General features: G+C 34.4%; 1 protein-coding gene across 6 annotated transcripts; it reads right to left on the bottom strand.

Annotated features, from left to right (window-relative positions):
- Positions 1–154: 154 nt before the first annotated feature.
- Positions 155–21803, bottom strand: LOC138306835 (uncharacterized). Of its 6 annotated transcripts, none has more exons than XM_069247326.1 (11): positions 21662–21788; positions 18694–18956; positions 11663–11980; positions 10805–10952; positions 7147–8046; positions 6915–7026; positions 6553–6648; positions 6180–6284; positions 4451–4678; positions 3510–3593; positions 155–2689 (listed from the first exon to the last, which is right to left on the bottom strand). In XM_069247326.1, the coding sequence occupies exons 3-11, from the start codon at positions 11972–11974 to the stop codon at positions 2254–2256; spliced, it is 2421 nt and encodes an 806-aa protein (XP_069103427.1). In that variant the 5' UTR covers positions 11975–11980; positions 18694–18956; positions 21662–21788; the 3' UTR covers positions 155–2253. The 6 variants fall into 6 exon arrangements, with proteins under 6 accessions (XP_069103427.1, XP_069103428.1, XP_069103430.1 ...); XM_069247327.1 differs by having other exon boundaries at positions 18794–18956; XM_069247329.1 differs by lacking the exon at positions 18694–18956 and having other exon boundaries at positions 21662–21803.
- Positions 21804–23526: the final 1723 nt, after the last annotated feature.

The following is a 23526-nucleotide window of genomic DNA, read 5'->3' as shown; positions in this document are numbered from 1 at the left end:
TCATCATCACACATATTTACAGTTAACAAGGGTAAAATATTTAGTGTTCTTACTGCTGCAGTGTTTGTGATGTAAGAACTTCACATCTTCGTACATTAACGGAACAACCCTAACCTCATGCTCCCACTTAAATACAACTGAAAGGAAATATAAATCAAAGATTTTAGAATCTTTATTGTCAACTTGCAGAAACAAAATTTCATTACATTATGTATAATGAACAATATGAATGATTGATAATGGTGAATTCCTTTGGTGATAATATATTTATATAACTGTATATTTTGTGAATTTGTAGAATATGAATTAAATATAATGATATTATATATATATGTATGTACATAATTTAACAAAACAATTCAGGAGACAACACATTTTGTATAAAGCAACATTCATATTAATAAGAGATCAGATTATAGGCACCCATATACGAGACCAAACTACACATGTACATACGCTTTTTTTGCATATGTAATATTCTGTGTGGAGATTCTTATTCAAAGATTCATCAACATGTATTTGTATCAGTATCCAGTACAACCTATTATGTTGTGTGTGAAATGTATCAAAAACTGTGAAATAATGAAAGAATATTTTTAAAACCACTTTGCACATATTAAAGCACACCAGGAAATAAATCTGAAGCTCTGTGCACATGATATGGTTCATTTGGTCTTTACACATAATTATACCCCCACCCCTCGCAACTCCCCCTTATGCAAGCTATAATGCCTGTACAAAGAGACATGCTTGTAAATTTTAAGACAGATTTCCCCTTGATAAGCTATTGCATATGAGTGTGGAGACAGATCCTTCATTTTATGATTTTCTGCAGATTTTCGAAAACCAGACCCAGCATGATATTGTCTCAATGTCAGAAACCCACGAGCTCTAGTCTCTTCTGTCATTTGTGTCAGGAATTCATTATTTTCAGACAATGTTGATAGAGTTTATTTGTGAAAAAGATTCTTTAGGAAAGAATTGACCCTTAAAATGCATTATATACAATATTACCAGATACATTTGTAAAATAAATTATCATTAATATGGTGTTGTGCGATTTATTTAACCTCATCTAATCGATGATTTGGTGTAGATAATTCAATCAAGTGCTGAATATACAGAGCATTTCCAATGTACATACCCATAACAACATAATTAGATTTATGTACTTGATGAAAACTGATACATTTGTAAAAATTAAATCTTAAAGTTGAAAATTTCACCGGACTTATGAAATGGTTTTTATCCACAAAAATGATATTGCATTTAAGAAGTCTACCAAAGACAATTGTAAAATTACTTCTAGTTGTTTCCCCTGAATCAGTTTGCGTATTTTCAAAAAATAAGTGCAATTTTCTGGCAAGACCTTTTTTTCTCCCCAAATGTCAGTATTAGAGATTTTTTGGCATTTTAGCTTGAAAAAAACAAGTGTTTAAATGAAAACAATGTATTTAATCATCTTCAAAAAACAACATCACATTGTCTTACTTTTAATATATTGGAATTGATTTTATAATGATCTAGAACTTGTACAATTTGTAGGTTTGAATTCCTGACTGATATATCAGGCATCTGTATGAATATCAAAATTATGCACTAGGCAAAATTTAATCCAAAATCAATAAACAACAGAAAGCACCTGATATATATGATTTGTGAAGGATGCACACGCAATACAGAAAGACCACAAGCATACAGCACTTCCTTCGATTCCTTCCTCTCACACTGAAATATCACAATAAGCATTGGTAATCAGGTATCAACATCTTGTGTCTAGTTTTATCACAGTTGATTGTAAAAACGTTCAAGCTTCAACAAATATATAATTTGGACCTTTGTGATATACAATAAAATATCAAAGGTTTCAAAAATGAAATTCAATGTACAAGATCAACATGTACATTTTAAATCCCCCATGTCAAATTATCAATAACAATTTTGTTAACTTTTGAAGAAAGAGCTGTATGCAGATGCACAAAAAATCCTGCTTATGTTTCATTACTAATGCAGTTTAACCTCATCTCATCAACTTGAAAGCCCTGTTTGATTTAAACATATTCAATGGTCCCATCAACTCCAGAATTTAATAAGGCTTGACTGCAATCACTAATAACTCTTGAAAAGATTACAATTTTTAAACTGATGGAGCTGTAACAATTAATCAAAATATCAATACAATGATGGTACATCCAACTTTTAACAATTAACACTCGTAAGCATTAAGAACACAACTATAACACACATCAACATCTATTCATCATCGTCCTCATCCTCTGAACACATATTCTCCTCGTCATCCTCTGGCCGTTTTGCATCCCCTGCGTGTGGGATTTCACCCTCACTGATTCCATTGGCAGGTGACAAATCTGCCTGCCCAGCGAGTTCAGTATTTAGTTTGGCAGTTGTGTCTGCAGCTACTGGTACAATCCCTGGTGTAGAAATACTAGTCACAGCACCATTCTGTGCTTGGTTTGATGTGGATTTTGTTCTCGTCTTTGCTCCACCACCAAACACTGGAATATGAGTCCTGTGAATGGATTGAAAGTTGTTTTTACGAAATGCCATGATGCAATGAAGGTTGCCACCTGGCTTCTTGGCCTTGCGTTTCTGAAGACCTTCCTCGAGCCGTCGTATATTTAGGTACTCTGGGTTGACACAGTTTAGGTCTGTGGAGATGTCCTCCCACCTATAAACAAACAGATTAGCTGTAATGACGTTGTTCTAAACATCCAAGACATGTTTCCAACTCCCTTTATTTTAATCAGTTCAGTTAAACTTCACATGCAATGGCATGCACTTTATTTTGGACAAAAATGTTGTTGTTATTGATGTCATAATTTAAACATTGTTTCTAGGGCATTGTTATTTTGTATCAAGATGGCTTAAAAAATCCCAAATGTTGATTTAGAAGATTATTGTTTAATTGATCGACATGGTTCCATGAGTTATTATAATTATCACACAATTAACTCATTTACCCCTGAAATTACATAATGGACTGGTCAAATCTTTGATTTGGAAGAGTCTAAATGTGTCTCCAGGGGTGAATGACTTAAACCATATATATACAATGTACATACAAGATGTATGGATTCTATGGTTCTAACATAAGAAAGATATCTGTATGAAATAGTCCAAGCATTATGAAAAAGGTCACAAACTTCATTTATGGTACTGTAAACAGCTTATTTCAACGCAGTGACCTGAAACATGTTAGCCCAAAGATGAATTTTGCAATCACCATAATAGCTACTGTAAACCAACTTTCTTTCGTGAATTTTGCAATCCATGCAAATTCACAAAAGATTATTTCTGCGAATCAGCATCTACATGTATATCATTTATATTGATTGGGATATCCGTTCAAATTTTCAATTCAATAATGTCTATCTTCACTAACTTATTTTGAAATGCAAATCACAAAATTTAGTAGCGGTGAAGGAAGTTCGTTCACAGTATATATACCTGATAATACAATTTACAGTATTTAGATAATCAGTCCTTACTTTTTACAGTGTATAGACGGATGTTTGATGGCACAGTCTCCAATGAGTATGTGGGTCTCCATGTCTTCTTGAGCCAGTGGTCCACTGAAACATTCAACATTACACAACGTAACATATTGATGGCTCAAGTATTATAGACATAATCAAAATCTATGAAGATACCAGGGTAGATATTGCCAACACTTATTTATACTTATATATAATTATACAGTCTTTACCCTAGCTGTTATTATTGACAAAATGTTCATTAAGTAAATACACCTCAGGAAGACTTGTGGTCTGCTGAGCAGATTCATTAGGATCACATCCTGTATGAACACCAGTATTACTATGGACTCGTTCAGTTCAGCAGAAAATAAACTAATAAATTAGATATTGAAGAGGGCCACATACAAAATGAACATCGGAGTGTTAAAAGGCTTGTTCAACATTAGGAGAATGTTCCCTCAAAATGCACTTCCATATAAGGCATTCCTAAATACCACTATTAACATGGATATATTCAGGAGGTTCGCAATTTGATTTTGTAAATATTTCACGATGCTACAAGTTACGCGATAAATACACCTGCAAACAGTTTGCAATATAGTTTCATGTACATATTTTATACATACACCACAATATGTACAGGGGAAATTTTTGAGCCAAAAAGTCTTATACATAATTAGCATAATTAGCCCCCTCACAAATATTACCGTAAGTTAACAGTTCCTTTAGGTCAATATTGCACCATATCAACCTCACCAAAGACCCTAAATCAGAATGAGGAATGCAATGTATTTAGTCATTAAAGTACCTTTATGATGCGGGTAATTATTAAGCAGATGAGACATTTGTTTTCTGTGGTAGTGTAAATAATGGCCCATTCTGAAGGTCAGCATAATGATACACAAGATCCTATGTGACTGTCCTCATGACGGTTCAGACAGACTGTACATTACCTGTACGCCTCCTCAGCTTTTAGTGGTGTGTCCTCAAACCCTATAGGACAGAAGTAATGGTTCTGGCAGTGGTATATGTAGGTAGTGTTAGGGTCCTGGAGGCCTTTTTTAATTGCCTGCAAAGCCATGTCCGATGTCATTCCAAAAGTTTTATCCTTTCCATGTGGTTTGTATGTGAAATAGCTCTGTCCTCGCACCTTAAAGTGGTCGTTCAGCCTCTTGAACCAGCTAAAATATACATGGTTATATACATCTGAAAGTGCTTATTCTATAGGCATTGCATTTCAAATCATAGAAATAATTAAAGTTAAAGTTGTAATGTATTTCTGGTAATTTATTGTAACGAAATGTCGCTTTAATATTTGATATTTAAACAATGACATGTAACTTAATGATTAAGCTCCCCAAAAGCATATGTCGGCCTGTAAGAGAGCCGAATTCTAGGAATCATATATTCCTGGTTTTGAATAAAACGCCTTCAATCACCGCCATGTTCAGTACCTTCGGGTTTTGTCGGAATTCCGAATCGTATCACGTGACTGACGTCCACACGTCCTGCACGTGGTGATCAAGGTAACTAGCGTAAGCGCACATGTGTTTGTTTATGTTTTCCTTCTGGCTAATAAGAGCAAATCGTGCTGGTACATGTATATATGTCCACAGAGTGAGTATTTGAACCATCCAATTCACGCATTGACGTAATTCAATATTGTGTGTATCAAATATTGTAATGAGCGATAATTAATTTCTTTGTAAATCCAGTTTGCTGAGGTCGACCACATGTTTTGTTTATGAAAAAATTGTTGACATTTTCTCTTGGTTTTACAACTCTCGTGTTACTTCGAGATTGTCGCGACGACGTTCGGAAAAGTTCGGAATGATTCGGCATCTTTCGAGCCTATTTTTCACGTGTACATGTTAAAAAGATTTTTTACATTTATAATTAAAAATACTTCCAGTGCTGTAACTTTATAAAAAGTGGTAAAATTAGAAAGTTTTAAACTCAGACAGACGGCGAAAAATATGTATAACACTTAAACAGTTTTCATTACGACAAAAAGAGCGAAAGTGATAGACCATACAACTTTAAAAAGAAGTATATTTATCATGCTGGTTGGATGCTGGTTAATAGAATAAACACAGTTATTCTTTATCTTAAACCAATCCATAAGATTGACTTTAAATCTTAAACTCAAGTTACAAATTCTAGAGTTATCTCCCTTTCCCATGTGTATTAGGTCATTAATTATATTAGTTTATTGAATTGCACTTTTGCCTTCATGAGTTGAACAGGTTAAAACTGAAATCATCCCCACCCATTCTTCATTAACAATTATGTGTTATATAATTAAGGCATACAGCAGAGGTTCATTCTGGAGCAAAGAGGTTTTTAGTTACTGCCTTCTTAATGAATAGTGACAACAAACTCTTTCCTCCCCTTATATCTTTATACAGCTACAACTTAAATACCAGGTACTGTTGAATAAGACCATTTTCTTTGGTCCTAAATAGCCCATTGCAACACATTTGACCTGTGAGTAACGACCTCTTGGATAATCAAAGTCAGAAACTTTCTGTCTTTGTCCATTAGGTGATATTAATCGACAGGTATGGCAATATCTCTATACTGCAGATTGATAGCATTTATAACCACATTAATCCTTATTTTTTATGAGTTGATTTATGCCAAATTATCACATGAATAGCGACAATTTTTTTTCCCACTTACGTCATAAGGGTTGCATTTCCAGTAAATGGCCCAAATCTAATCTCATCAAACGGTGGTTTGAATCCAAGGATAGTCAGCGCCTCTTCTTGGGTGATTGGTGATAGGCTGAAAATATCCAAACAAAAGTTACATATATTTTACAGTGGAAATTTAGTCCTTAATGGAATTACAGAAGATTTTGGGAAATTCTTATAACAAACCACATACCTAATCAGTTATGTTGAGAATTTTTAGATGTTGAATTTTTAGATAGGGTTTTAATTAATATTCCTACTAAACAGATGCAATTTTAATTAATACGTGAAGTAATGATTATAAACTCATCATACATACATAGAAGATATTATTAGTAACTAACAAATATTAAAATTACCTTCCATTTCCTAGTGTACTGAACAAGAAGTTCCAACAGGAGACAAGGGAGGTAATCCCGCACGACTTGCTGTATTGTGGTCGACTCATACACACCCTGAAAATGTTAATCAAAATAAATGTGTTTTTGTAAATTGATCATTGATTAAGCTTCTAGAAGACATTTTATATGAAATAATGTTTATTTTGTATTTATCAATTTGGCTGTTGAAGGATCTTTGTTAATGTTAAATCAACATTAAAAACACTTAGAAACAGCTGATAAACGATTGTCTATTTTAAACAGTTCACTTTGATTGTAAACAATGAGTAATCACTTGTGTAGGAATAAACAAATGTTGCCAATGTAATACAGGTACATACCATCGTTTCATGTCAAAGACTTTCCTAGCACAGATTTGTTCTATTGTCATTTTCACATTTGGAGGTATATAGGGGCTAGAGTCATCTCCCTTGGACACAGAGCTGGTCAGTACTTCAAAAGACACAAAACAAATCAACATCAAAAACATGCTAGGTTTTTTTCTATAGTGGTAATTAAATTAAAGCTAATTAAAGCAAAATGACACCAAGAGTTTGCTAAACCACAACTCACCTGGTTTCTTGATTTTTCGGACAGGTGTGATGTCCGAGACATCAACTTCCCAGGCCACCTCTGTCGGGACCTCCTTTTCACTTGTATCCAAACCATTCACTTGTGCCTTAGGTGATACATCCTTGGACTCTGGCTTAGCTACCTCAGGTTTTCCTGACTCTGTCTTGGGTGTCTCCACCTTTGACCCCTCTTCACCTTGATTATTATTTGCACTATATTTAGAATCTTTTGACCTTGACCTATCCTCACCAGAAAATGATGGAATCAAACTTTTTCTATGTTCCTTAACTTTCTGCCTTTCTTCCTTTGATTTGGAATCCATTTGCAATGAAGGAATCATGGATGAAACACTTGACCTTTGATCTCTGATAAACTTTGACCTTTCATCATATTGTGGCTTGTCTTCAAGTGAAACAGAACTGACCAAGGATGCAATATTTGACCTTTGATCTTTGGCCTTTTCATCACTAGGAACATAGTTTGATGTCACAGCCACAATGTCATTGCAGGTGACCCCCGACCTTTGCTCCTTGGCTGGGGATCTATCCTTTGGAACAGCTATTTTTGTTGGACTAAATGCTAATGTGCGCGGTGCATGACCTCCAGTTTGACCTTTGCTAGGATCTGTGCTGTCTCCACCGCCATCTGCAAACACAGCAGTGGATCCTGTCTCTCGACTTTCTGGTTTTTCATTGCGGAAACCATTAATTGGAGGAAGTTTGGTAAGGTCTGCGGAAGCCCTAGACGGTGTGCTTCCTTTACGACTCCCTGGGATCCTTGACCCGGCCTCTCTCGGACCCTGAAGACGAGAGACAGACTTCCTCGTAGGAGCCAGATTCCCATCATACAAGGATCGCTGCTGTCGCTCCATAGACCTACTCATTCCTTCAGCTAATGAGCCTGTAATGATCAAGGTAGAATAGTGTGTGTTAACTCAAACCACTCAATCACAAACTTTATATATTATATCAATTTATAGTACCAATGAAGCTTACACTAATGTTTGCCTGACAGTCATTAAATGTTATTGCTAAATAAGGAGCCTGTATCCAGGTGAAATCCACAAAACGGAATACATGAAACCATCAAAAGCAAGTGAAAAAAGGGCCCGAATTGCTCACCTGCTATCTGGTAATCATGGTGCAAACTTCATTAAGACATAAGAGAGTCAATACAGAATTTCCATGCATGACACCAGACGGACAACGAACTTCGCACCATGGCATAAGCTCACTTGCCCTTCGGCAGGTAAGTTAAAAACAAAAATCATTGACAGTGATAAATGACCCTGGCTGTAATAGGATGAAATGATGCAAAAAATAAATCAAAATTGACACTAATACTGATAGTATGTATCTGCTATTGTAAGAACGTTAGATTTCAGATGAGACCTAGATATTTACCAATTCCTCTGTGGCGCCCACGAAGTTGAAATCCAGCCATTTTTATCTAATTGTTGTTATAAGTTTTAACGTTTTTATACTATCACACTTTAGTTGGCTTTACATCACGTTCATAATGAATGAGATTGAGAGTTCAACGTCCCCCTTCTGATTCATTATCTCTGATTTTTAAATGCAAATATTCATCCATTATCCAACATGAGAATGATCAAAATAATAAAGCTCGGAATTTTTTTCTTCTTTTCAAACACAACCTTGATACATCTCCATCACATTTCTGTATTTCCTGTTTCTGACACAAAATTAACACTTCTGAGGTATTCCTATTTCCAGCACAAACTCGACATTCAGAAAGGATTTCTTGTTTCCATAACAACCTGAAATCTTCCAACAGGATTTCCTGTTTCTGACATATGACCTTTTAGTCAGTATTTTCTTTCTCAAAGGCCAGGAGAAAACCTGGAGTATCATTCCACATGTTAAAACCATCTTCAGTACCATGCAATATTGCTGAATGGACACGATGTAAGACGTTACCATCCCTCTAACCGGCAGAGCATGCTGACTGGTCCCAAAGTCATGACTATGTTGACAGAAAAGGTTTACCAGGGCCAACCAACAATATCTATGTGTATAAAGTACAGGTGTAGCAAATACATGTACATTGTTCTTTTTAAACAATGCATCAGCGCCGGTATACTGTATGTCCTCTATTGTTTTTTATCACAACAATTTTCAAAGTCTGGTGAATCCAATACCCTATTTCAATAAGTCATTCATTTAATAAAACTGTAATGCAATATCTTCTAAAAATAAATTCTTGGTAAACATTTGATATCAAATTTCTTATTTGATTTTTCTTATCGTAATAAAACACATATTTAACGGCTTCCCCTATCACTGTTCCTATGGACGACAGACAAATCTCAATTTGAACATCCAGATTTATGTTAAAAGTTTTACCACTTGGCTTGAATTGGAATCTGCCATTATTTGTTAAGACCGTTTCATTTGGAATTATCAGGGGAGACAGGTAGATTTTAATGACAGACCTTATCTAGAAGTATGTGTATTAAGTATATATTAATAAACAATGGTATACCTATCAATGTAATCTAATCAGACATCCGTAAACAGTACCTACAGAATACACTGGGTGTATTTTAAATCACATTGCCCGGTCATTCATCGAGACCATGTTTACTTACTAAGCATTTTTGTCTGATTTACACACATAGATTTCTGCATGATCATTATTGCAACTTTTCACATGTATAACTGCAAAATTAATTTGAATTTTTGTATCATGTGATCTAAATCAAACAAGTGAACTTTCTTGAAAGCTAGAGACATCAGACTTACAGCCCTAAATATATGATTCTTACAACTTGTAGTCCTTTGAAATACCAATATTTCTTTTGTTTTTCCTTTCTTCCTTTAAGCAGACATTTGAAAACATTGAACGCATGTATTTACATTCATTAACTTTACATCAAGCTTCTTAGGACACAAAACCCGCGCAATCTTAAGTTTCCAGGCCAGTCCATAAAACAAAAGGTACAACTATGAGGACCTGGCTTGGCTAGACAAATGTAAGCATGGTATTGGCATAATATACCCTCTATCTCCTCCACATGAAGGGACACGGTAACACTGTATCCCCTCATGTCATATAGGCGACAAAAAATATGCTTTTTTTAGAACAAAAGTTGTAACAACTTTTATTTCTCAGAAATTCAGATGGTCACATGTTTGGTTGCTTTCCATTTTGTCTTGAAGCAATCAATTTTTTCATAATTTTTTCAGATTTAACATATAATACATAAACTCATAAAGGAAATCTATAACTGGTATAGCCCTAATTAGCTCTTCTTAATTACAAGTGTAATTATAAAGTAGTGTTTTCAGAACTATATAGGGCCCACATTTTTTTTTTTAGTCAATTGTATCCGTTTTGGCCCTTCCTTCAGCCCCTTGCGTTAGGTGCCATATATTTCAAAATTTTGATTTGCCTTATGCATTAGAATAATCAGTAAATTTGCTTCAATGGTTTTTGAGAAGTCAAAAATGTAAATTTTTAACGGACACACAATAGACAATGCATGGCGATGGACTAAAGGGGATATGAATAGGTCACTTGAGACAAATTGGTCACTTGAGGCTTCATCTGGAGCAGGTAACCTAAAAGTCTTAAGCTAAGGAACTTTCCTTAAAATCTGTAATGCCTTGCTATGAGCCCAGGTTGATAACATTACCTATGTCAGCCTCCTTCAGTAGAAGAGCTGCATTCTGTGCCGCTTTGTAGTCCTCATTAGTGACATGTGTGAGTAATTCCTCGACCTCGCGTATCAGACGGGAGACGATGGCTGGGTCTATCCCCGAGTAGATGTAGCCTCCTGCTGGCTGTAACACAAAGTAAAGGGACTATACTAATGTCGTAAGGAAATTCTGTGGAATTTGGTTACTGTTGCCTTAGGCATATATGTATCAAACTGGAATTTAAATGGAAGTGCAAGGTTAATGAACTAAATATTAGTTCATTATGCCATATCTATCACTCTTAATTACCTTTTAATGTTTAACATTAAAGGACTATATATATTGACATTCTGTGAAGTCCTAATAGACCATACAGTATTACCAATGCCTTTGCTGTAAATATGAAACTGGTAAACTAAAATGCAGTGCATGATAAACGTGATGAACATTTCTATATACATTATCCATTGTACCATATCTGTCAATCAACTGTTAATGTTGGTAAAATAAAAAGTTCTGGATCTAGAAATGTCTGTAAAACATGAATGACTCAGTGACATCCAGTATATCAACGTTGGCTGTAATATGACAAAATGGGACAGGAAAAGGTAACACCTCTTTTTGCTTCCATTTCAAATTTTCAGTTATTTGCCTGAGAACAATATTAGGGCTATATTACAATTTTGATCAGTGAAATATTGAGAAATGGTTGAATTATGTATACCCTGAAAGCTAGATCCCGAAAAATGTTTCCCCACCCCAAATCTTTTAGTTGAAATATCTCAAAATCAAAAATTTTGACCTGTTTAAATATTCAAAAATCTTCCAACTTTATCAGCATTTTTTCAGCTTACTTTGTCTTTCTTTGCCTTGCCATCCTGGGGATCTTTCGGTTGTTTCTCTCCCTTTTGATCCCCCGACTGAGTCTCAATGGATTCCTGCTGATCCCTAAGGAGTTGTTCTACTTGTGCTGCCCCCTGTTGGATCAGTAGGTCTCCCTCTTTCTCCTCTCCCTCAGATCCTAAATCATCGCTGTCCTCTTCATCTTCGTAATCCTCGTCCTCCTCTACACCAAAGCCATCGTCCTCGTATGGCAGTACTTCAATGATTTCAGGGATTTCCTGATCTCCAACAACAAGAGCTCCAGTACTCTTAGCATTACCCATTGACCTCTGAAAACAGGCAAGAAAACATTTTTGAAAAAAAAAAGAAAAAGATCTTAAGTTTTCTTTAAACCATGGGAACAGCAATGCAGAGCTATTTATAATTCTCAGTCATGATTTTTCCATAACTAAAATGCCAATAAAATGTATCGCTAAATACCTCAGCCTCTCTATATGAAATCTGAAAAGTAGATGACAGAATGGGATTGGATAGGACAGGACTGACATGAGTTACACTATATATCCTCTCATTTCACCACAGGGGTATCAAAATACACCAGAGGACACAACAAAAGTGTCCTTTATAGACAGGTGTCCTTTAAACAGAGGTCAATTACTGGTGTATCAAGTAAATAACACTAATTGATGTTGATGAGTCTGTCCTTTATAGACAAGACTCCTTTATACAGAGGTCAAATATATACTTATTTGCACCAATTGGGGTTGATGATTCAGTCCTTTATAGAGAGGTGTCCTTAAAGAAGGTTTGAATGTATGTTGACAAATAAATTACAGTATGTAAAATAAAAGTAATTGAATAAACAGTAAAACATGTTTATAAAGAACACACAACACATTCATGCTTATAATGTAGTAGTTTCATTCCCTGAAATTGCAGTGAATGCTTCTTTAGATGTTAGCATATATAACAAACTATGATTATAGTGAAGTTATTTTGTTGATCCCCAGAGGTTCGTGGTATAACCATGCTTTACTGTAATTATTTGAGCTAGCCAGAGAAAAAGATTTTATAAATGTCACAGTGATCAAAAAGCAAATAAAAACTTTAAAGACTATGCATGTTCCAGGTTCTTTAACAAGATCAACAGCAGTTACATAACACTTTAACAGTATTGATAATACTCACTGCTGCAATATTGAATCTGAGGCCAATGGCAATTCTGAATTTAGATATTGAGTCATAAAGAACTTACACAAAATCAAATGACATTAAATGTGTGCCTAAGAGATAATGAGCTGATACACACTTTGTAAATATCCTATAGAGACTAGGACACAGCAGACAAGATTCCAGACAGGCTTTGAAAGAGCAATTACGTATCAATTTTTCCACAAACACTCGGTTAGCCCTGATCGAGAGTCATACAGTCATAGACAAAGTGATATCGAACCTACTGACAGATTCTGATAGGGAAGGGATTTTTAGTCTCAAGTGCGACCAGGCAGAAATCAACCCTTCAAGCTGTTGCTAGATTACAGGAAATTGATCTGTGCCGAACAACAACCTGTGCTGTAGAAGATGTTATCGGTGTGAAGAAACTGTGACCTAGCAGTACTGCAGTGCATGTAAAACCCTTGGCAACATATTTGTTTTTATTTCTTTTTACATGAGACAGTTAACTTGATATTGTACTTGATCCAATAAGAGCCCAGGGTGTTTATAAATTGAGAAAAACTGATAGTGCTCTTAATTTTGTGTTTTTCTCAAAATTATAACACAAAGTTATAAGTGATAAATCAATTTTCAGAAGAGATGAAATAAGGAGCCATTATTTAGTATTCATATTTTCAGTCTACATTTATCAAGATAAACAAATTGAACTTGAGACCTTGAAAAGAGGAAGGGGAGCCAATTCTGCACTTACATATGATCATAATTATCTGCCCTTGTGGTTAAGTATCAATTGTTCTGTAAAGTTTTTGTGAGCTTTATATTACATTTTTCAGTGAAAAAATGTATTTCATGCTCTCAACATAATGATGTCACAATCAATGCCTCTCCACACGGACAGATAATTCTAGATCCATTAAGCCAGAATGGTAACAGGAATGGTTATTGGGTCAAATATACCGGTAGTATTTTCGTATTACAGTTATCTCCCCTTGCTGATGCTGATTGTGATTTCAAGTTATTGTGAGCGTAAACATAACTTTTTTTAGAGAAAAATGTGTAATGTTTGCACACAATCATTTGACATAAAAAAATAATACAGTTGGTACCTACCCTCAAGGACAGATAACTCTGTAATATGCAATGACAGAATACCAGTCACCAATGGAATTGGTTTTGAATTTGGTGGAAAGTTGTTAATTTATATATAACTCATATATAACTCCTAGAGAAACCACATAACCACTTACATGTCACCTGCACATATTCCAAATACAATGTACATTACCAATAAGATTGTTCTGGACCAAAGTGTACATAATGCATGCTTCAAACGCAGGCTAATGCAAAAGTTTGGGACATTTTGTACAGGATATATATACAAGATAAAAAGTCATTTGCATGTCTGTGATATTGGATATATAGTTCTTTATAGAGCACATACAATGTAAAATAGTCCATACCCAGGTATTTCAAAAGCAGATTGGAATCACTGAGATTTAAAACTATACGTACATATCATAGGTGGCTTAAGACATCATTGGTAATATAAATCTCAATACAAATGTATCGCTGAACAAAATCTGACATTTTTTTCCCCAGAACAAATACACGTAATCAGATAATCATAATCGAGAATTGATACCCATACCGCTTTGAGAATGCATAGTAAACACATGAATAGAATTAAAGTAATTAGAGTAATTATAACTTACTTAGGCAATATCTAGTTAAGACCAAGACTTCAAATAATAATATAAACTTTTAATATTATTATTTATGAAAAGGTTATTTTTTTATTTGAATCATCAAATGTCAGTTACCTATGATTCTACAACAAATGGTCCATGAAAAAAGTTTGATACATTGGAAAGTTTGATTCATAAAAAATTGATTCATACGTATGTTTGTAAGTAATAATATATACCAAGCAGTGAAGAAATTCAGGACCGAGCAAAAGGTTTGATACTGCGAGACATTTGATTCATTGGAGTTTGACTGGGTATATTAATTCATTCAATAGAAATTTTACAATGTATCTATAGAAGGATATCATTTCAACCTGCATGGTTCTGAAAATCAATTTTATATGATCCTATTGATATCGATCTGCTGAATAGAGAGCTATACAATATTATCCTTGTGAAAATAACTACCAGGTACGTAGACCTGAGAACTAAAGGAATTGATATGTATATAAACATAGAGAGACAAAAAACTTTTTAATTGCTGATTACTCAATTTCACTTCCTGCATACTTTATTGAATGATATCTAGTAATTTAGGCTTCAACCATAAATGAATATTCAACTTTCTATTTGAAAATTCAAAGAATATGACATTTTTTATCAAGAAACAGTTATCAAAAAACACATGCAAGAAAAGTTCACCATACAATCAATAATAGCAAAACTTTTGGTTTTCACATCAGAACTTCTCAAATGCATTGTTTCACCACATTATACATAGACAAGTACAGTACACAATATATCACTAAAAACCTCAAACAAATTTATTGTACTTACTGAATATGGAGTATTTATATCCAGTCACTGTACAACTATATACGGTCTTCAGCATGATATACTGACCACCACACAAACTGACATTAGGACACTGTTCCTAAATAGTTATTTAGGATATCTTTCTTATCCAGGAGATTACCCTCGTTAAGTTACCTGTCGACACAGGTGTATGTCAACACCAGGTGTATGGAAATTGGTGTATACTAACACCAATGTTGACATTCTGCCAATCTCAAATATATACCTGGTACTAGATATAACACAAAATGTTTGATTAAACCATGCAGTGCTTTGTTTCATGATTTAATAGAGTTTCTGAATTTTTATAAGAACAAATCTTTGTAATCATATAGCTACTAACGATGATACCATAGATATTTCATTATGATAGCACTACAAATATACATGTAATAAATAAAATTAAAACATTTCATTTAAAAGAGTTATTTCCCTTAGATGTAAGTACCAAGTGTGAAACCAGTACATGTCGCTACCTAACCCTTGTGGTTTTTCTTAAGTGTTATTTTGTAACAGTGGTTTGGGATGTGTACATTTTTTCAACAAAACTATTTTATGCATACCATAAATATGCATTTTATATCATTAATAAAATATGTGGAAAAAAAATAACTCTTTTTAAAAATTCCCCTGTCTAAAATTCAGAGGTGGAAAACTCTACTGCTCAAAATCTCAGCCATATCAAATTCATAATCATTCCTTTATTTTGTACCTCATGTGTGGAAATAAATTGGTTTTATTTGTTTAATAAAATGAGAGATTTCACCTGATAATACGAAGACATTTATTTAGTATTTGGTGACATATAGATTGATCTACGATCTGTTTTATACACACGCTGATGTCAAAACAACAAAGCCTGACAGACTACACCTTAGGTCTGGATCACACACTATACCCCACTGACAGACACACAACACAGCCTCCACTCACCCATATTTCGTCTTTTTAATGGTCAGTCAACTTGTGTGGAACTCCGTCCTCACTGTTTACTCTCCGACACCGAGCTTGTCGTCAGAACCAGGAGAAATTCAAACACTCTAACTCCACTGGCCTTAACACATACCGGCACCACACACAGAACTAACCAATACGTTCAGATAAATCTGTTTACCATGATCGATCACCAGTCTTTTCATTTAAAACGTAGTCAGCTTGAATTTCTAAAATCTATATATTGGTTTTTATGAATTGGAGATCCTTGAAGCATACAAGCTTTCTGCCAAAACTTATGTGTATTTATAAATGTACAAGTATATAAATAGAGGTATCAGTTATTGCATTTCTATAGAATTTCAAATCATCTTTGATAAAATTCAATTTACATATCTTTGATTCAATAAGGATTTAAAACCATATCCTGTACTATACATTGCACATTTAGATACTTTTGAAGGGTTTAAACACTCCAGCAAGCTAACCAGACTTATTTTTTCCAGCTAAATCTCAATTCAGTTAAAGGCTTTGTACATTATCAAGGGATTGAAACTAAGCCAGATCTAGTACTGTGACAATTACCACACAACCTTAGACCTTGTTGTTCACGCAATGTCATATACAATACACAACACTGTTTACATGTATTCACATCTAAACTGCAGCCTCATTTGTAATCTTTCCCATCTCACTTGTAATTATGAGACTATAACTTGCACCATTCATCATGATGTCATTAAAAATTGCAATATGACCTGCATCCTTTACAGTCAAGAGTGTAGCTTTTGAATTGGTGCTTTATATTGCTCTACATTTATACGATTAAACGTTTCTAAGGTAAATATAATTAATGTTATCATGCATCAAAAAGAACAGAAATGACTTCATGTAGCCATTGATTTGAACGTCACCTGAACACAAGAAAAATCATCATTGAAGCATTTATATATGGTGCTATATAGCACTGCACTGTATGACACTTTCAAATTGGCAGAATACCATAAATCCCAATAGGAAGCCGTTCAATAGCCAAACAAAGAGTTTACGGTGACCAGTAATTTGTAGAATACAGAGCGTTGATATGCTTTTTCTTTGACATATCAGTTCATCTAAAGTCAAAATGAAATTTGTCCCTAGCCTGTATGCTACATACTGCGTCATCAAAAATTCAAAGCCTATTAAGACAAGAAGTGATGGAGGGTGAAGGCACAATAAAATGCAGACATGGACAGATGGCTTGTGTGACATGCACATCAGTTCTGTATAATATATCCCCTCCTTTTTGGTTTAATAGAAAGTCACCACTACCGCTGAAATCATGCATGGTCAGTATATTGACAATGACTTCCACCTCCTCATCCTCCTTTTTCTTCAGTTCATCTAAAGTCAAAATGAAATTTGTCCCTAGCCTGTATGCTACATACTGCGTCATCAAAAATTCAAAGCCTATTAAGACAAGAAGTGATGGAGGGTGAAGGCACAATAAAATGCAGACATGGACAGATGGCTTGTGTGACATGCACATCAGTTCTGTATAATATATCCCCTCCTTTTTGGTTTAATAGAAAGTCACCACTACCGCTGAAATCATGCATGGTCAGTATATTGACAATGACTTCCACCTCCTCATCCTCCTTTTTCTTCATCCTCCTTTTCGCCCTCCTCATCACCATCATCATTCAATATCCTCATAATCATTATCATCATTTGCATGTGAAATGCAGCTTTCAACAATGATTTTGCACAATTGATTTGCTCCAAAAAACCCTTATCACTTTATTAAACTTATATAGATTCTGAGTATGTGCTTTTTGTTTTTTAACTTTGTCACTTTAACACTGAAAATAACAAGTTACAACCAATTTGCAATTGTGAAATGATTTTTCTATCATAGTTCAATTACATGGGTAAATGGGATAAATAATAAAATTATCAATTGCTTGTAATGACCATCTGATTTTCAAGGTGCACATTTGAAATATTTAAAGGTAAAAGATCTAATATATAAAACGGCTATTACAACTTCCCAGTCCATGTGTATTATACAGGACCTAAAAAATACACTAAGTCTATAGATTAATGTAGTGTTCCCTTCAATATCCCTTTTTAATAACCCTTAATTGTTATTGATACAATGTTTGACCACCAAGATTTTTATCAGGTAGATGTTTACATACTAAGTATATTTAAACCCAATCACACTTGTCTAAACTTAGTAACAGTGAATTAAATGTCTACACACACTGGCCTCGGGGGCTTACACTAGCCCATAAAATAACCTACTTAGTAAATCCCGTGATAACCTCGCCTGATTTAACAATGCGAAAATTTGTAAACAGATGTGATTACAAAATACATAAACAACTTATTAACTGATAAACAATATTTACCTTTTTTCTGAAGCTGTTGCTGAGCAGAAAAATTGACGAATTGTGTAAATATTAATTCCACATCTGACAGCGACACAAATTTAGACTGTCAAACACATACCTGTTATGTGTTATTTCCCCACTTGTTAAAATTTCCGTGTCAGTCGCACTTCAGTGTTGATGGTTCCACGTCAGCGAACACATATGCCAACATCTTATCCCAGGTCGTTCTGCATAAATTCTTTTGTATACAGATACACTACACAGTGTGTGGTTAATCTGAACTGAAAGGCATAGACAAGATCTTACAGTGTAATTTAAACCAGTGCATTTGGCTTCTGTAAGTTGACAATGCTATGGATATCTGCTGATGTAAAATAATTGGAAAGCTGCTTGAAAAAGATTCGGAACAATACTGTTATGGTACAGTGGTTATCTAGCTATTATCAAGTCATGCTCAATAAAACTCAGCAGAACCTCTATAGTTTACTTATTTACATTTTCAATCATAGATTTTTCTTCAGCGTACATGTATACAAAATAAATGTATTGACTTGATTGGCATCTTGAAGTTCACTGGTTAACACCTACGATATGTGCTAGGTTTGGATTTATTTTGTTTTATGTCATATTGCTAACCATGTGGGTCATGTTGAAGAGGTGGATGAAAGCCAGAGCACCTGGAGCAAAACCACCAACCTTTGGCCAGTACAAGACTAGTAGTTATTTCACAACAAGCCCTTTGTAGCCTGAAACTTGATCAAGACCAACTTGCAAGAAGTGAAGGGATGTTATGGCATAGCATAAAATAGCAATTTAACACAATGAAAATGGAACCCTGGTCACTAGCCGCATTATATCGCTCGGCTAGACTAGAGAGAATTTCTCTTTAGCTCGATCGGTTGAGCGTCACACTAGTAATCCAGAGGTCCCGAGTTCGATCCCTGGCAGAGGCAGGTATTAAATTTATTGTAAATCCTGTACCCTGTTTCAAAAACATAAAGTATGTACGCATGCAGTGAAAAATATTGTAATTAAAGATGCTCCACCGCTGACAAATAGTATTTTTTCACTATCAAAAACAGGAGCAGATGATTAAGTATTTTTACTTTACACCGTTACCACCACTGAAAAGTTTGAGCTTTTAATTTGACTTCAACTTAAAAATATGAAAAATAATTAATTGCATCCCAAAAAAATTCCATGGCACTATATCCTATATGGAATGAAGTACTGATTGTGCATGCACCAAGGCGAAATAAATCATTTTATATTATTTTTTGTGTTAATTAGACATATATATGTACAATTAAACACCAATTATTGTTCAAATGATGAAGATCATTTATGCTCTGTCGACGGTGGAGCATCTTTAACTAATTAGCAAGCATTTCATCAACGTCTATGGAAACACATAGAACTACAGCCTTAAATATGTTGGAACATATCTTATCCACAATTGGGACAACTTTGTGGCAGTGAAAAGGTTATTCCAATAACATTAGATGTATGACATTCAGATATTGATGATGACAACGTCATGTCACAAATGTGTCTCACTGTGCTAAACCTCTAACTTACTGTAGTAATCACTGTTGTTATATATGTCATAGCAAAACTGAAGGCTTTGTATGGGACAACAGATGTCACAGGTATAATAATTGAATAATGTGCACTGAGCACTGTGTGTAGGGCTGTAACGATTCATCGATACATTGATATAATTGATCTGAAATTTCACGATAGAATCGTATCATCAGTTAGAGCTGTATCGCGATATGTCTAGCAATACTAATATAGATACTCAGCTTTACAAAGCTGTAAAAAATATGTTTATTCTTTCCTCATTACATCTTTGGTTAACAGGCAAATCATTTCTCAGTAATCAAAAAAAAAATGTAAAATCTAAAATGTCATAATTTTTACTTCATATACATGTATACATACTTCATATAATTCTTTAAAACGCACAATTTTAGCGAAAATTTGTTTTTGAATCACTTTAAAAAGTTTCCAAACTGTAACATGCTATGCAACTGCTTTTGACCTGTGAAAACTAATGTTTTTTGGTGATGTGCCTACATTAAGCTGGCATCGCAATATATGGCATGCAGGGATTTGTATGTAACATTAGGTTGGAATGACACCATCCCCTTAGAATGTAGGGTGGGGTCACAGAGACCTGTCAAGGGGGTCAATAATTTTACTCTAGATCGTGATTTGATGATTTCCTTAATTCATATTTTAAAATGGATATACTTATATTTTTATATAACACCATATTTTACTTAGAGTCCACTGGTCAGCCAATTAATTTCTTATCACACATCATTTTGAAGGCCATTATGACATTGTGTTGCAAAAGTGTCTTATTGTGCTAACAAATAAACTTTAGCATTGTTAGCAATTACTGTACATGATCATCTGGATGTAGATCAAATGAGCTATATATTTATCTTTTATACAGGTCCTCTGGGCCTGGACATCTTGTCTAATGATCTACTCCAACAATGTTAAGGTATAGCACGACGAGAGTCTTTTGATATCATTACATTGTGTCTAACCGATGTCAGTATTGCCCATCAGATATTGAGGTCTTATATTACTAGATTATCAAATACTGACATTGTTGGAGCCAGTAAGAAATTAAAATCATTGATGATAGGGCAGATCTAAATAATTTGGTAATGATTTCCTTAAATTAGATTGTTAAAACAAATATTGATGACATTTTGGATTCATTTAATACACAGTAGGATTGCACTGTACTGGATATAAATGGAAATAGGCTATAAGCTTATAATTAAAACAGGCCCTTTGGACCTCTTGTTTTCGAATGCCTACTGCACGTTATCAATATTATCTGAATGTGTACAGCACAGACAAGACCACACATACGGTGTACTGTAAAAGTAAAACGAAAATAAAAGTGAAATTGGTTTAAAATTACGGATTGACAGCACATGCCGACAGTAAAATTGCTACTCACCAGTTTGAACTAATACCGATTCAGATCTGAGCATTGATGTGCAACTTGTTCCCGCGAAATTTCTAATTAACGGAACGGAATTCTTTTGTTTATCTCGTCAACAAGGGCAGTAACTCCCACAGAAGAAAATTTAAGGTTGCGCACACCGAAAGGTGCGTGATCATGATTTGTAATGGACATGTACGTGTAGATTATAGAGGTTTAGATAGTATAATATCTAAGTCCATGTAGAATCTAATTCAATGCATTGTCTATGACTGGAAAAGGGATATTGTTACTATAGATTTCTATGTCAGATATAAAATACTTAAAAAAAAATAAAATAAAAACTAATTAAAATGAATGACTGAGGTATACATTGCCTTAATATGTTATTCCCACTTTCCATTAGAACTGAAAATAGATCCATGATGCATATGGTGACTAGTAAAATTCTAAAGATGTTTTCCTGTCAAACTGTTATTCTAGCTGAATCTTCATCTGTCAATATAAATCGAAATACTGCATTTATATGCATATCACATTGGTTTTGTTAGGATTAAATGAAATTAGCCAGGCTCCGGAATTCCAGATCTCTATTCAAAATAGTTTCATTTTCAAAACAAGAAGCATATAGTCGGCGTAGTGACGATCGAACAGTCGTGAATGTAAAAAAAGGACTAAGAATGGATCCCTGGGAAACTACATTTACAGCATGTAAAGCTAAGTGAGAAAATGAGTTTTTATATATTTTTTCTAATAAAAAATATAAGAAAGCTTTTGGTTTTTCTCTTCAAGAGCGGTACAAAGAAATATAGTAAAGTGGTTTTCGAAAATAATTTTCAGTTTCTTCAGCACTAAGTCTTAGTAGTATTTTCCGGTGACGTTTTTATTGTGACTCCTTCACCAAAGAAGACGATTACATATAAAACCTTTTTTGTACTAAAAAAATGTTTTGCAATTATTGGGCGTTTGCTGTATCTTATTGCTAACCTTTCTGACGCGTTCAACATAATGGACATAGGTTTCATCTGTAACGACATTGGCAAACTTTTTAGAATATTTTGGAAACATTTGAAGCAGCTTTTTGACCATGTTAATCTGTCGAATCTTTTGTTCGTCAGTCAACAGATATGGCATCCTTCTAGCAGAAATCTTTCGGACTTTCAAATGCTTCTTCAAAATAAAATGAACTGTCAGTTGATAGGGATTACCTAGTCCGCTTAACCTGCCTATATAATTAGGGTTTTTTGCCTTGTATTAATAGTCTTAAAAATGCCTAATGTATATTTATGGAGGGGGTGGGATAATGATATAATATAATTATATAGTCAGGTTTAGTGGACAATGATACCTACATTTGATCCAAATTTCTTTTCCACAGCCGAACTGTATCATAGCACACACACGAAAGTCTATAGCAGTAGCAATGCAGCTCCTTCAAAGAACACCAAATTTTTATGCAAGTCCGTATTTCTTCATTATTGCATCTTTTTCGTCGACGCTTCTACCATCCATTTGGCCAAACTTATGTCTTACACTTGGTCTAATATCGTGTTTATTCAACTCTATACAGAAATTTGATTGTGTTGGTTTTTCCACGTGCGTCATGTGCGTATCGAGCTAGAGGATTAAAGCAATTCTTTTCGAACATCACTCGCAAGTGAAGAGTTGAACTCTGTTGCTCTGACTAAAATGTTTTGAACTGTTAAAAGAATGGGCTCGATGAAGAACTTTTTTCAATCACATTCGCTTGTGTCAGAATGCACGTTCTCTAGTATCCATGGTTTATATCAATAATTGTTTCGTGATTTCCCCGTCACGAAGTTAACTTATAAATTTAAGATCTAAAGTCAAGCCTTCACTGTGGAAATACCTACACGTTT

Source organism: Argopecten irradians, chromosome 14, assembly GCF_041381155.1.
Source record: "Argopecten irradians isolate NY chromosome 14, Ai_NY, whole genome shotgun sequence".
Lineage (NCBI taxonomy): Eukaryota > Metazoa > Mollusca > Bivalvia > Pectinida > Pectinidae > Argopecten > Argopecten irradians.
The sequence above is the reverse complement of the archived record's forward strand: the minus strand, read 5'-3'. Positions and strand labels throughout refer to the sequence as shown.